The 14,660-nt window shown below is 32.7% G+C and overlaps 2 protein-coding genes across 2 annotated transcripts in view; both read right to left on the reverse strand.

Annotated features, from left to right (window-relative positions):
- Positions 1-6,684, reverse strand: part of LOC111704756 (uncharacterized) — an 8,369-nt gene extending 1,685 nt beyond the window's left edge. The window contains exons 1-4 of the mRNA XM_023477091.1: positions 6,614-6,684; positions 4,379-4,431; positions 3,823-3,858; positions 1,455-1,685 (exon numbers count right to left, since the gene is read on the reverse strand). Coding sequence (XP_023332859.1) covers positions 1,455-1,650 — 196 coding nt within the window. The 5' untranslated portion in view covers positions 1,651-1,685; positions 3,823-3,858; positions 4,379-4,431; positions 6,614-6,684. The remainder of the gene's footprint in view (positions 1-1,454; positions 1,686-3,822; positions 3,859-4,378; positions 4,432-6,613) is intronic.
- Positions 6,685-9,549: 2,865 nt separating this feature from the next.
- Positions 9,550-14,660, reverse strand: part of LOC111704755 (uncharacterized) — an 8,493-nt gene continuing 3,382 nt past the window's right edge. Inside the window, exon 2 of the mRNA XM_023477090.1 lies at positions 9,550-9,766. Coding sequence (XP_023332858.1) covers positions 9,565-9,766 — 202 coding nt within the window. The 3' untranslated portion in view covers positions 9,550-9,564. The remainder of the gene's footprint in view (positions 9,767-14,660) is intronic.

The raw sequence follows: 14,660 nt of genomic DNA on the forward strand, positions 1-14,660 counted from the left end.
GAAACTAAACCTAAAGAGAATAGGAAACTGAACCTGGAGAAAATAGGAATCTAAACCTGGAGAGAATAGGAATCGAAACCTGGAGAGAATACAAAACTAAACCTGGATAGAATAGGATACTAAAACCCGGAGAGAATAATAGACAAAACCTGGAGAGAATAGGAAACTGAACCTTTAGAGAATAGGACACTAAACCTGGAGAGAATAGGAAACTAAACCTGGAGAGAATAGGATACTAAACTTGGAGAGAATAGGAAATAAACCTGAAGAGAATAGGAAACTCAACCCGGAGAGAATACAAAACTAAACCTGGATAGAATATAAAGCTAAACTTGGAGAGAATAGGTGACTAAACCTGGAGAGAATAGGTAACTAAACCTGGAGAGAATAGGTAACTGAACCTGGAGAGAATAGGAATCTAAACCTGGAGAAAATAGGAAACTTAACCTAGAGAGAATAGAAAACTTAAACTGGAGAGAATAGGAAACTTAACCTGGAGAGAATAGGAAACTGAACCTGGAGAGAATAGGAAACTGAACCTGGAGAGAACAGGAAATTGAACCTGCATTGAGAGTATAGGAGTCTAAACCCGAAACTAGAGAAAAGTTTGGACAAACTAAATCTCGAATGATACCTGAAGAAAATGGAAATTGTGACCTATCGTAAATTTGGTTTAAAAGCACTGCAATATAAAAGAGGAGAATATAAAGAACACTTTTTGAGCTCAATCTTCTTAAATTCGTGTATTTATAAATTTTCCAAGATATACCAGTTGCTTAAAATATCCTAAGATATCTAGATATTCCTTTAGAGGTTTCAAGATATTTCTCTTGCGTTCTGTATTTTCCTTCAAGTTTCTAGATATTTTTAATGATTTCTAGATATTCCTAGATATATTTGGCAGGTTTTGCTTTTACTGAAAGTTGTAACTATTCTGTGGAAATATTTGGTCCAATCTACTTAAAGATTAGCATACAAATCATTCCAACTTTTCTTCCAGTTCTAATTTACAATTTTACCCAGGCGTTCATATTGAGACTATCCTACCAGAATACTAATATCTTTAAACCCTATAGAAAACCAGTGAAAATATAAAGAAATGTGTTTAGGNTACACTGTACATTGTACATACTGTACACTGTACATTGTACATACTGTACACTGTACATTGTACATACTGTACACTGTACATTGTACATACTGTACACTGTACATTGTACATACTGTACACTGTACATTGTACATACTGTACACTGTACATTGTACATACTGTACACTGTACATTGTACATACTGTACACTGTACATTGTACATACTGTACACTGTACATTGTACATACTGTACACTGTACATTGTACATACTGTACACTGTACATTGTACATACTGTACAGTGTACATTGTACATACTGTATACTGTATTTAATTGTACAAACACATTGTACATACTGTCTACCTGCAGGTTCAGCGTATGGCCAGGCGCAGTTGACCCGTCCGTCGCAGAAAAGTTCTCGTCGAACGCATTTAGTTGAATATCTACACTGTCTATACTGTAGATCCTGGGAACCACAGAACTTCTTAAACGGGGTCACCACTAGAGTTAAAGATTTCGACCAGGATTCTGCCGTAGAAATCCTCAACCATACATCCATATCCTTGTCCAGCTCCTCGGTATAGATTCGTCGAACTAGAGACACACGTTACACATGCATATTCAGGGTTAACCAGTTATTTATGTTAATGGACTGTTCAATCCATCTTTGCAACCTGATGGAAACCTTAGATATTTCAAACTTTGAATTCTGCCAGATCAAATAGTTAAAGCTTGATATATCAAAGGTTCACACGATATAGGTTTAAAAATTGTAAAGATTAAATATTTAGAGTTTGAGGCGGGTTTTCAAAAGAGTAAATAAGTTTTTGCCACAAACTTTGATTTTTATCCCTATATCTCTGCAACCCTATGTCGTAGAGCTTTTATATTTCAAACTATGAACTCTGGCAGATCAAATAATCTAAGCTTGAAATATTAAAGGTTTACACGATCAGGTTGAAAAATTATTAGGATCAGAAAATTATAATGTTCAATATATTTCTGAGCTCCTGTTACCGGAATATAGTTGGATAAGTGAGATTACTAGTTCGTTATTTTCTCATCAATTCTTAACATCTCCATCAAAACATTGCTACAGAGTTCTAAGTTTTCTACTTTTATTTTATTTTCAACCCATTTCTTTGTTTTACATCCTTGCTTCTTTCATTTCTAAAGAAACTGAGTTTTAGCCACAAACTCATATTTTCGAATATATTTTTGTAACCTGTTTAAACATTTCGATATTTCAAACTTAGACCATTTTATCATTTATATAGAATTTTTTATCTTAAAATATCAAAGGTCTACAACATCGGGTTGCAAAGATATAGATAAAATCAGAGTTTGACAAAACTAAATTAAACTCAAACAAGCGGCGAAAATGTCTCTGGAGCTCTGTCTTGTCTTGCCTGAGCCCGCGATTTAAAAAATTCGGAAAAATACGGCTCGGGTCTAAGCTGTCGTTGGGCCTTATTACTTGAGCTTTCGGATTCAAGTTGCATCTTATTTTCCACCGAGTTGAGTTCAAAAAACCGGTTTAATATTCTATTTGGCGGATTTTCATGGTAGGAATTGGCGCATTCCGGGTTTTATGAGAACAAAACTCAACATTGAGCCTTATTCTCCACTAAAACCAACCAAGGTCGGTTTTATTTTCATTGGGCCTACTCCTTAAGTCGAGTAGAAGATCTTGCAGCTATCAATCACGTGACACAAGCTGTCGTCAGAGTCGAAAATTGGCTCTTAAAGTCGGGTTTAAGGAATTACAGCTCGAGATGAGGTTTTTAAATCCCAGGCTCTGCTGGTACAAATAAATTAAAATTTCATAGAGGACAGTTTATTTCAAATTCTCATTGTGTAAACATCGGATAGAAATAAATATAGTGACGATCGGTTTGTGATTTTATAATATTATCGCTTCCGTTTCGTTTTCGTGAACTCTCCTTTTAATTTAGATTTTACAGTATTCCTTACTCCTGCTCCCATAGGTCTACTCAATCACTTTCTCTCTAAACTGGAACATTCTCCCTCCTCTCTTTTCATTTTATTCTTTCAAATATCTTTTAAATTCCAGCTAAATCTCCTGCTAAAAAACAAGGACAGTTCTTATCTTTACTCTAACCGAAATACTTCCTTAAAACATTATTAAGAAAATCTTAAATATTTATATATATTCATATAATTATATATCTAGGAAACTTACTTTTTTAACTCTCCTATGGGCCCCTTAAACTTTATAATCCTCCTTACACCTAATCTTTATACTTATTAGAAGAATTCTTAATTCTACTTGACACCGTATTAAACACCCCTCACACTTCTACATTCCCATCAACAATTCGATACCTAACATAAAACATAAGTTAGCTCTGAAGACGGATATTAGTTTTCTGCATTGCAGTGGCAACCGGAAACAGAGGAACACTATTGTCGTTCATCATTTCACAGTATTCTGTTTATACTACTGTAAAGCTATAGGTACTACAACAACTATAGAATAAGGAGACGACATTAAAACAATTAAGGTGAATTGATGTTGTAACAAAGCAAAGACCTTAACTATAAAGTTATTAAATCACTTATTAAGTGAAATAGGTCTGTTTAGACTGCACATTTGCTGTGTCTCATGTTTATTGGACTTTAAAGTCGTAACTTGAGTCTAAAAGTCGACTTCCTATTCCTGTCTGGTTATTTACTATACTTGTAGGTTTAGAAGATATGCATAGTGTTCCTAAAGGTGTATATGGAAAATCGAATCCAGTCAACCCTATAATGGAGTTTTGAAATTTATTGCAAACCAGATATGTGACTTGTTTCTCAACAATTTTATATTCCTAGAATTCTATATATAAATAAAGAACAAAATAATATTTTTTTATATATTTTTTTTGCAGAAAATTAGCAAATATTGCATATTTGACAAAATAATCAGCTTTAATTTTCTTCTATTAAGTGGACCCTTAAATCAGTTTTGCCAAGGTTTTATTTTTCCTAATTTTGTTTTTAGAACCGTTGAGCCCTGTTCCGGTTTTCTTATTCCTGGTTTTAATTTTTAGAACTGTTGAACCCTGTTCCAGTTTTCTTATTCCTGGTTTTGATTTTTAGAACCGTTGAACCCTGTTCAAGTTTGATCATTCTCAACTATTTTTTGATATTTAGAACCGTTGAACCCTGTTTCAGTTTTATTATTCCTGGCATTGAGAAGTAAAACTGATTGTTTTGATTACTATTATTATAATTACAAAGTTTGATAGGAAAAGTTTAAAAAGTTAAAAATCCATTATTTCCTTGGGAACTGGTTGGCACTGGGGGCTCAATATCACCGCAATATTTTATACTTCTAAAACAACAACAACAATATTTGTAGAGTACTGCATAGATGGGGTTCTGCAAGACGGTACTGCAAGTGAACCTACATTTAAAGAGAAGGAGGCGAGATTCACAAAAGTAAGCCTACATATCTACATTTGTTTTGCTCTAACAAAGGTTTCAAGGGTACTGTTCTGAATCAGGAACGTGACTCTTTAAATAAGAGTCATTTGAAATACGTCAACAGTCCCTTTAAACTCATTTGAATTGATTTAAAAGTTTCCAGCTCCGGTAGAGTATTGGATAATGGTTAGCAAAGTTAAGTGGAATAAGGGGTTTTGTTAATCTGCAGAATATTGCAGAAAGTTTTTGCAATAATTTATTTGCAATTTTCTCATTTAGCAACGATTTCTTTTTGACGTAGTGGCATGCAATGCTTATTTCAATTTTACTACAGAGTAATATTGGGACTTTAAAAAAAAAGATTTTTGGTGAAGAAAACACGGTTTTTCCGTTTATCTTCTCGGGGCGGTTTGATTATTTGAAATTGGAACAAGAACAACAACAACAACAACATCAAGGACAATGACAAGAACAAGAACAAAATCAAGAACAAGAGAACAACATCAAGAACAAGAACAACAACGAAAATAACAAAATTTAGAGCAACAACAACAACAAAAGCAACGTTAAAGAAAATAACAACAACAACAACAACAACAAGGTTAGATTTGTATATATATTTAATGGTTGAAGGCAGAAGGTTGTAAATTATAATTCTTATCACATCGTTTCTAAACCTACAACTCTAAAATTTCATAGTTTGTAACCTTCTCAAATATAAACAAACTTCGGGTTTCAAGTATGCATAGTCTAACTTCAATTTAACATGGTAGCATAAGGGTATCATGGGATAAAATGAGAGTCGCCAATGTGACTAAATAATATACATTTAATATACATTTAATGTACATTCAATATACATTTAATGTACATTTAATATACATTTAATATACATTTAAAATACATTTAATGAACATTTAATATACAATTTAATGTACATTTAATATACATTTAAAACAATATTCCAATTTCAACCCATGGTTTGCTTTATTCGCAGTTTTTCAGGTTGTCATTAAGGTTTGATTCTTTGTGGGTAACCCTGTAAATATAAAAAACCCTTTAGTTGTCTGTGCCATTCTTGTAATTTAAAAGTCAAAATTTTGGTCAAGAATTTGATCCAAAACATTTTGCAATGTCTAATTTTGTAAATATGATGAAACTTTAGTTAATTTAGTCCTTCTTCAGATCTTCTAAAAGGATTCCTTATTTTATTTACAATTTCTTTGTGTGGGATAAAGTTTCTCTTTGTTATATAATCAACCTTGTTGAAGGAGGAATAAGAAATTTATTTTCTTACTCAATGCGCAGTATTATTTAAACTTGAGTTAACACTGAAATTATGTTTGGTTCTTTTTATAATTGGGTAAACCCAGTGTACAGTGAGAACCAGAAAACTGGGGTATAAGTGTTCTTCATTTTATAAAACATGTCGTTACGGCTTCTGTCATTTACAATTGTTCCATTTGATTTTTTAGCGACATTTGATAGTTGAAAGAAAAATAAGACGAGAATTCCACTGTTTTCTGGTTCACCCTGTACTAAAAATTATAATTTAGCAACAGGGTGGCCATAAAAAAAATGATAATTAAGTAACGACTGAAAGATTGCTTTTGATGATTTGGGATTTTTAAATTTGGCAACCTTTTTTTGATAAGCATTTAATTCTTAGATCTTTAATTCATCTCTGAATTCTCATGTTCAGTGAGATACCCTGTACTTATAATTGAACCTTTTTCTCGTTAAAAATAATTAAAAGAAGGCAGAATCTAATAATGCATGGAGAAACAAACAACTCAGACTGGACTGGAGAAATTCCTTTTTATAATTTTCCAAAAGAAGACTATTAGACTATTTATTTCGAATATTTAGGTATTTAAGGGCTCTTACGCCTTTTTTTGACGGATATTGAATGAGATATAAAAATGAGGATTAATATATTCCAATACAGTAGGATTTAAATTTACACGAGGGACCCCCATGGTTAATCCTATACTTGGAAACTATTCCTATAATTCAGACATCAACTGTTTTTATCCTAGCCGAAGCAAATTCGGACTAGAAGTGTAGATTATATATATATTGTTGTTTTCCTGTGAGAAGTGACGAATAGTATATCTCGTCCAAACTGTAGATAGTCGTCTTCACATCCTGATACAGTGCCAGACAATCCTATACTTGGAAACTATTCCTATAATTCAGACATCAACTGTTTTTATCCTAGCCGAAGCAAATTCGGACTAGAAGTGTAGATTATATATATATATATATGGATCAGATTACAGCTAGAACTTGACACCAATAAGAGAGTTGTAAGACAAACTCTATATTAATTGATTAAGAGTAATTCTCTTTTTTTTATAATATAGGGTTACCCTTAAAGAATGGGATCTTAAAGACATGTCTTGATGAAGGATAAATAAGTAAAATAAAATATTTTTTAATGATTAAATGAAATGAGACGGTTCAAGGAACTTTGATTGTAAGGAAAAAGTCTGATTAAAGGAAATAAGTCTTTTCCGCAAACTCTGATTGTTTAATCCCTATATCTTTGCAACCTGAGATATTCCAAACTAAAAATTATGTTTGATTAAATAATCAAAGCTTAAAGTATAAAAGGTTAACGCCATTCGGTTGCAAAGATATAGGGATTAGATAATTCGTTTATGGCAAAAACACAATTCCTTTCGTCTCTGAAGTCTAATCCTTTGTAGTTAATCCTGTTAATCCTGTTTCAATATTGGGTTTTACTTTAAAACCTTGCTGTATAAAGTTATTCTGGGTACAATTCGGTTGAAATTTATTTATTCATTTACTCCCCCCCCCCCCCCCCCCCCCCCCCCCCCAATAAAATTCCCAATCCATGAATAAATTGGCATTTAAAACCTAAAAGGTAGACCAAGTATACTTCTCTCGAGTCTTTGGAAGATTTTTGTGTTTAAGTTTCACAAAAAATATGCGCAAAAATAATCTTAACATTCTTTACATGAACTATCTAAAAAAGCTGAAAACGTAATTAATAATGACTCTAAGATAATAAAACAATTAGTGCCAACAAATACAAAAAAGAGCTCACAACTTTTGATCGAAACTAGTTTAAACGTGTTCAACTCATTTAAAAATCTTTCATGGTTGATCTCCAATCTCCAAACTGTTTATCAATCCAACAATAAATGTGGTGGCTCCAATCACCATAGTTTCAGTAGAAGTAATATTTGCATTTACTGATAGCGCCGATTGAAGGATTTATAACTCTAATTGGATAATGAGATAGATACAAAGATAGATGCTACCGCCAAACTATTTCTATTGGTTCAGAATAGACAACAAACACAAGACTGAACCCTGATTGAATCAGGCGCTAATGGACTCGGCATACAGGAGTGCGATCAATCCTGTGCTATCGTATAGAACCATATTCGGTAAACCACTTATCAACCAATAAAACGTTCTTTTGTAACTGAGAATGAAATTTATAAGAATTGTCCTATTTGTTCAACCCAATTTAGAAAAGTTCCGCAATCAAAGGTTGTTAGTTTTGAATATGAATAATAAAGTATCAATATAATTGATTCAATTTTTTGTTGATTTCACGGTGAGCAAATTAACCAAGACAATATTTTTCAACAAATAATTTCCCAGAATTTGTTTAATACAATTACTTAATATTTGAAATTAGTTTTCCCGGTTTTATTCTTCTTTATTCAGAACTTATTTAAAAGAGCTGAGCAGAGGTAATTAAAGATTTGAACTATTAAAATGAGAGGATCAATACTTTCAATATAAAGTTGTCGTGAACTGGATTCTGGTTTGACATTATATTAGAAGTTTTAAATCCAGTTTAAAAACCATAGAGAAAAAACGGTTCAACCAAACTTTGAAAACCAGGTTCATCGAGAAATTTTAAGGAAATTTTGGATCAAACTCCAAAATTTTTAAAGATTTGGTATTTAATTTTAAAATTAAAAATTTTATTATCCATCTTAACTGGGGGGGGGGTCTTTAAAGGGACTTTATTCGTAATGCCAAGTTACCCTCCGTTTACAGAGTCAAATGCCTGATTCACAACAGTGTTCTTTTACTTCTTATCCAATTGGCAATTTCTTTTTCTGATTAGAAAAGATATAAATTCTCTTAATTTCCTTCCTTCTCTATTTTGCAAAAATCTACAAGTCATTTTATAGAAAACCGCATAATTTTGGTTTAGACAAGGTAGAATGGTACCATTGTGAATTGGACAAGATATAATGGTACCATTGTGAATTGAACAAGGTAAAATGGTACCGTTGTGAATTGGACAAGGTAGAATGGTACCATTGTTAATCGGACAAGGTAGAATGGTACCATAGTGAATTGGACAAGGTATAATGGTACCATAGTGAATTGGACAAGGTAAAATGGTACCATTGTGAATTGAACAAGGTAAAATGGTACCATAGTGAATTTAACAAGGTAAAACGGTACCATTGTGAATTGAACAAGGTAATATTGTACCATTGTGTATTGGACAAGGTAGAATGGTATCATTGTGAATTGGACAAGGTATAATGGTACCATTGTGAATTGAACAAGGTAATATGGTACCATTGTGAATTGAACAAGGTAATATGGTACCATTGTGAATTGGACAAGGTAGAATGGTACCATAGTGAATTGGACAAGGTAAAATGGTACCATTGTGAATTGGACAAGGTAAAATGGTACCATTGTGAATTGGACAAGGTAAAATGGTACCATTGTGAATTGGACAAGGTATAATGGTACCATTGTGAATAGGACAAGGTATAATGGTACCATTGTGAATTGGACAAGGTATGATGGTACAATTGTAAATTGGACAAGGTAAAATGGTACCATAGTGAATTGAACAAGGTAAAATGGTACCATTGTGAATTGGACAAGGTAAAATGGTACCATTGTGAATTGGACAAGGTAAAATGGTACCATTGTGAATCGGACTTGAAATTAAATTTACAGCTACTTCAAGATAATTCAAACAAGAAAACTTTTTTAAAAAAATTTCAAGATTAAGGGTCTTATTTTTTCAAAATGGATAAAAAAATTTCGCTTGTTTCTCCTGACCTATAAACACAGAGAATCCATAGTTTGAGTTTTGAACCTCCAGCTCCACGTGACATTTAAAGATGGGCTCCAGGAGGGTTGAGGAGTTGAAGGTGAAGATACTGACGTCAGTGCCGATGAACAGCTGACGCTTAGTTCCATCAGTTCGGCAGATATCCTCAAAACTGAAAAATAGAAAAATTATTGATACAAAATATGCAAATAAAGGGCTTCGCATGTACCCTGTCCATTTTTTATTTGTCATTTAATTTATAATTTAAAACAAATTATTTAAAAAAGTTTTCCATTTTTTCATTCTTTGTGTATTAAAGGCTGCACTGTAGAGATAATTCTAAGTGATCCTTCATTAGCAGAGTTGTATGTACAATTACGATTTGGGAGACAAATCAAAAAATTTAAAAAGAATGAATCATCTTTAAAAATTTAATAAGGTTAGTAGAATTTTTTTTCTTCCGAAAATGCGAGATTTTTCGAGTATTATGTGCGTATTTTCGAGTATTATGTGCGTATTTTCGAGTATTATGTGCGTATTTTCGAGATTTATTATGTGCGTATTTTGGCGTTAAAGATCGGAGATAATCTTATATGATATGGGAAGCTCTGTACGTTTAAACACGCGGTAACTTTTAACCATTGACTGATCTAGACATTAGACAACTCTGAAAGTTAGTCAGCAAAAGTTTAAACAGCCTCGAAGTTAAAGTGTCGCAACGTGCTTGTTTCTGGCTTAAGTTTAACAGAGCGTAACAATTAGATTTTAAATATTTTAAAATGTAACAAAATGTGAATAATTGATGTTATTTCAAAGCAAATAGTTTTAATAGTAGCTAAAACATCCTTCATTAAGTTAAAAAGACCTAATTACATATGCCATTGTTGTATCTCTTGTGTTTAAACTATTTAAAATTACAATTTGAGTATTAAAGTCTTCTTTATATTCCACAGTTTTCTGGCTCTCACTGTATCATATCTGAAATATAATTGCTCCTTATTACCTTACCTTAATATGAGATGTTCTGCAAAATCATTAAATAAATATGTTATTTTCGGAATCTGGAATTTTGACGGTAAAAAGAAACTAGATTTCATGACAGATTTGTAAAATTAAATATTTATTTTTTTTAAGTTACAAATTCAATGACAAATGAAAAAAATGTGATTTTTAAACTACTATTTCCTTTCTAACAACATCAAATTCACATTTTGTCACATTTTAAAATAATTAAAATCTATTGTTTTTTATTTAGCTCTTGTTTAATTCTATGACGAATTAATAAATAGAAGTTTCTATTTATAAATAGATTGATTGTTGGTGTTAATAAATTATTCACAAAATAGGTTTTGATTTATGTACAACCTTGGGATATAAATAGTTTAGGTTCAGGTTTAGGTTCAAAATCTGATTCAGTTTCAGGTTCAGGTTTAGGCTCAGGTTCAGGTTCACGTTTAGGTTCAGGTTTAGGTTCAGGTTCAGGTTTAAACATAGGTTCAAAATCGGACTCAGGTTCAGGTTTAAATTTTAAACCATTCTAGTAGATACTGGAGATACTTAGATATTTTCATTTTTATCAGTTCAATTGTATTTTCAGGTTGTATGAATGTTTAGATTTCTAAACACGCCCGGTTTACTCCATTAGTTTTACTATGCTCCCTGTTTACTCCCCTAGTTCTAAATGCTCCCTGTTTACTCCCTTAGTTTTACTTTGCTCCCTGTTTACTCCCTAGTTCTAAATCCTCCCTATCTACTCCCTAAGTTTTGTTATGCTTCCTGTTTACTCCCCTAGCTCTAAATACTCCTTGCTTACTCCCTTAGTTTTACTTTACTCCCTTTTTACTCCCTGGCTCTTAATACTACCTGTCTACTTCTTTAGTTTTACTATGCTCCCTGCTTACTCCCCTAAATCTAAATATTTCCAGTTTACTCCCTTAGTTCTACAGACTCCCTGTGTACTTCCTGAGCTCTACTCCCTGTGTATCCCTAAGCTCTACAATACTCCCTGTTTACTCCCTGAGCTTTACTCCCTGTCACTCCTTAAGCTCTTCTTCCTGTTTACTCCCTGAGCTCTACTACTCCCTGTTTATTCCCTGATGCTTTACTCACTGTTCATTCCCTGTTTACTCCCTGAGCTCTACGAATCCCTGTTTACTTCTTGAGCACTACTACTCCCTGTTTACCCCCTGAGCTCTATTAATCCCTGTTTACTCCCTGTTTACTCCCTGAGCTCTACTACTCCCTGTTTACTCCCTGAGCTCTACTACTCCCTGTTTAGTATGAATATTCCCCACTGTAGAATATTTGAATAGTGAAGTATAAATCAAAGAATTTTGATTAATCTGGACATATTCACTGAGCACCCTCGCCCCCCCCCTTCACTGANCCTTCTCCATCACCACCCTCGTCCTCTGACACCCACCACCCCTCCTCTCCCCCTCTCCTTGACCACTAAGCAGTTCCAACCCACCCTCCTTCCCTATCCATATCTTTCCCAGAATAACACTCCCTGCCAGGACAAATTTCACCTATTCTATTTTCTGGCTTAAACTGTTTTAACTTTATATGGAAAAGTGAATTTAAAAAACCTCGTTTTTTTTAAAAATTTGTCATTACTAAAAAAAATCAACTTAGGAGTATTGTTATCAGTAAATATTAATTTGATACATCTCACCCCTCACCTTTCAACTTCGGGGTTATCCCCACCCCCTCCTTCACATCTTCATCCGCCATATCCCTGGGGTCCCTAGATGTCCCACAAAAAATTTGGGCCCGATCGGTTCAGCCGTTTGGACGTTTATTGGATACAAACAGACAGACAAACAAACAAACAGACAGACAAGCCAAATTTATATATAGATTTAAAGGGACTGTAAGCGTGATTTCAAGTGAGCCTCCCATTAAAACGATTTACAACGGTAACCTTTGAATGTTAATCGAGCAACAATAGGAGAGATATCGTCGTTTTCCATCTTAACTGTAAATCATGTTCTTTGCCCCTGCTACATAATATTCGAAAGTTAATTTTAGTTCTGATAAAGGTTTAAAGGTTTGAAGGTTTGAAGGTTTAAAGGTTTAAAGGTTTAAAGGTCTAAAGGTTTAAAGGTTTAAAGGATTAAAGGGTTAAAGGTTTAAAGGGTACCGTTGTGAATCAGGCATATCATTTTAAAAAATAAATTTCACTTAAAATCACGTCTACGGTCTGATTCTTAAAAGGTGATAATTTTTTAGATGGTTTTATTTTTCAAAATTTTAAAATTGCTGATAACTTGACACGGATTGCCCAGTCAATTTCAATTATGCGGCAAAACTTTTAGAATATATTTTAGCTAAATTTATTTTTAGAATTCAGCCCCGGAAAATATGCTTTAAAAGTTTTATCTCATCAATCAAAAATTGTGATTTGTTTTTTATCTTAAATTAAAAAAAAGTTAACGAAATTCAATTTATGAGATTTATACCATGACGCATTTTACTTTTCTTTTCTCTCATTGGTTGAATATTTTTAGGTAACCAATCAGAAGAGGACTGCACTCATCCAGCCAATAAAAAAGACCGAATAAGATACGTATGAATACTGTACTTTAAATGTTCTGCGAGTTTTTGATAAATTCAACTATTCTCGGTCGATATTGATTTTTTCTATTAGTGAATCGGAAAAAATATTTTGTTGTAAACCTAAATAAAAATGTATTATTATATTGGTTTGCTATCTATCTATAAATTGAAACATATCGTTACTATGATGTTCTGGCATATATTAACATGATGTATTATCAGAAAAAATCTTTTGTATTTTTATTCATTAATCGTGTTTGATATATCCTGAATCAGGGAATAAAATCATTTTTTATTTTGGAAGAGTAATCTTTAGAAAAAATTATTTATAGATTTTTCATATTTTAAAATATCCACCATAAAGGAAAAATATTTTTTGTGTTATATATAAAACTTAAAAATCTGTATCGGCTAGAATATAAATTCATATGACTATTGTAAGTTTTAGAAAAATTGATCCCAAGAATTCAGATTTAAAAAGATCAAAATCATTTTTCAGTTCAATGCATGTGTTTTAGTAAAATGTATATCTTTATTTTACCAGTATAAATGTTAGCGGCTGTTTCAAAACTGCGGCAAACTATGATATTTAAACATTTATACTTTACAATTTACTTTTATGAAAAGGGCGAGAGTGAAGATATATAGGTAAATTAAGATATTACAGGTATGAAAAGTCTCATCGATTTTTAAGACAGGATCGACTTTGAAGTGTCGCAACGCCTTGGGCTCTGATTGTATCGGTCTAACTTAATCCCTTTCCATGTACATTTTAGCACAATATAGCTTTGGTTTTTAAGAAGCATTTGGCATAATTTTGCCTTGAGAGCGTGTGTCCTTTAAATCACAGTGTAAGCGCAGTTTTACGTGATTGTCCATTCAAAAAGGGACATCCCTGATTCACAACGGTACCCTTTGAACATTTGCCTGATCAAGGATTACTTTTCCCTATTTATTAACAGCAACGCTTGTAAAAGTTGAACACTTTGTTTACAAGCTGTTTTTATTAAAGAAATAATAATGTTTACTCCCTAGAAATGTAAATATTCACATTCGAATTTTAGAAAACCTTGATGGGTTTTCCTGGAATAAATATTATGTCAGCCACGTTTTGTTCACACAGTACGCTAAAGTACACTCTAGGTTTACGGCTTTTTATACAATATTTAAGAGATATACGCACTGAGTTCTTTTTCCTCGATTTTCAGTCAAAGGATTAAAGGGAATTGTTTCTGTTAACTTGAACCTACACCTACAGTCCCTTTAAACTAGATTCTGTTAACTTGAACCTACGCCTGTAGTCCCTTTAAACTAGATTCTGTTAACTTGAACCTACGCCTGTAGTCCCTTTAAACTAGATTCTGTTAACTTTAACCTACGCCTACAGTCCCTTTAAACTAGACTCTGTTAACTTGAACCTACGCCTACTGTCCCTTTAAACTAGATTCTGTTAACTTGAACCTACGCCTGTAGTCCCTTTAAACTAGATTCTGTTAACTTGAACCTAC

This window comes from Eurytemora carolleeae, unplaced genomic scaffold (assembly GCF_000591075.1).
Source record: "Eurytemora carolleeae unplaced genomic scaffold, Eaff_2.0 scaffold622, whole genome shotgun sequence".
In the NCBI taxonomy this organism is placed as follows: Eukaryota; Metazoa; Arthropoda; class Copepoda; order Calanoida; family Temoridae; genus Eurytemora; species Eurytemora carolleeae.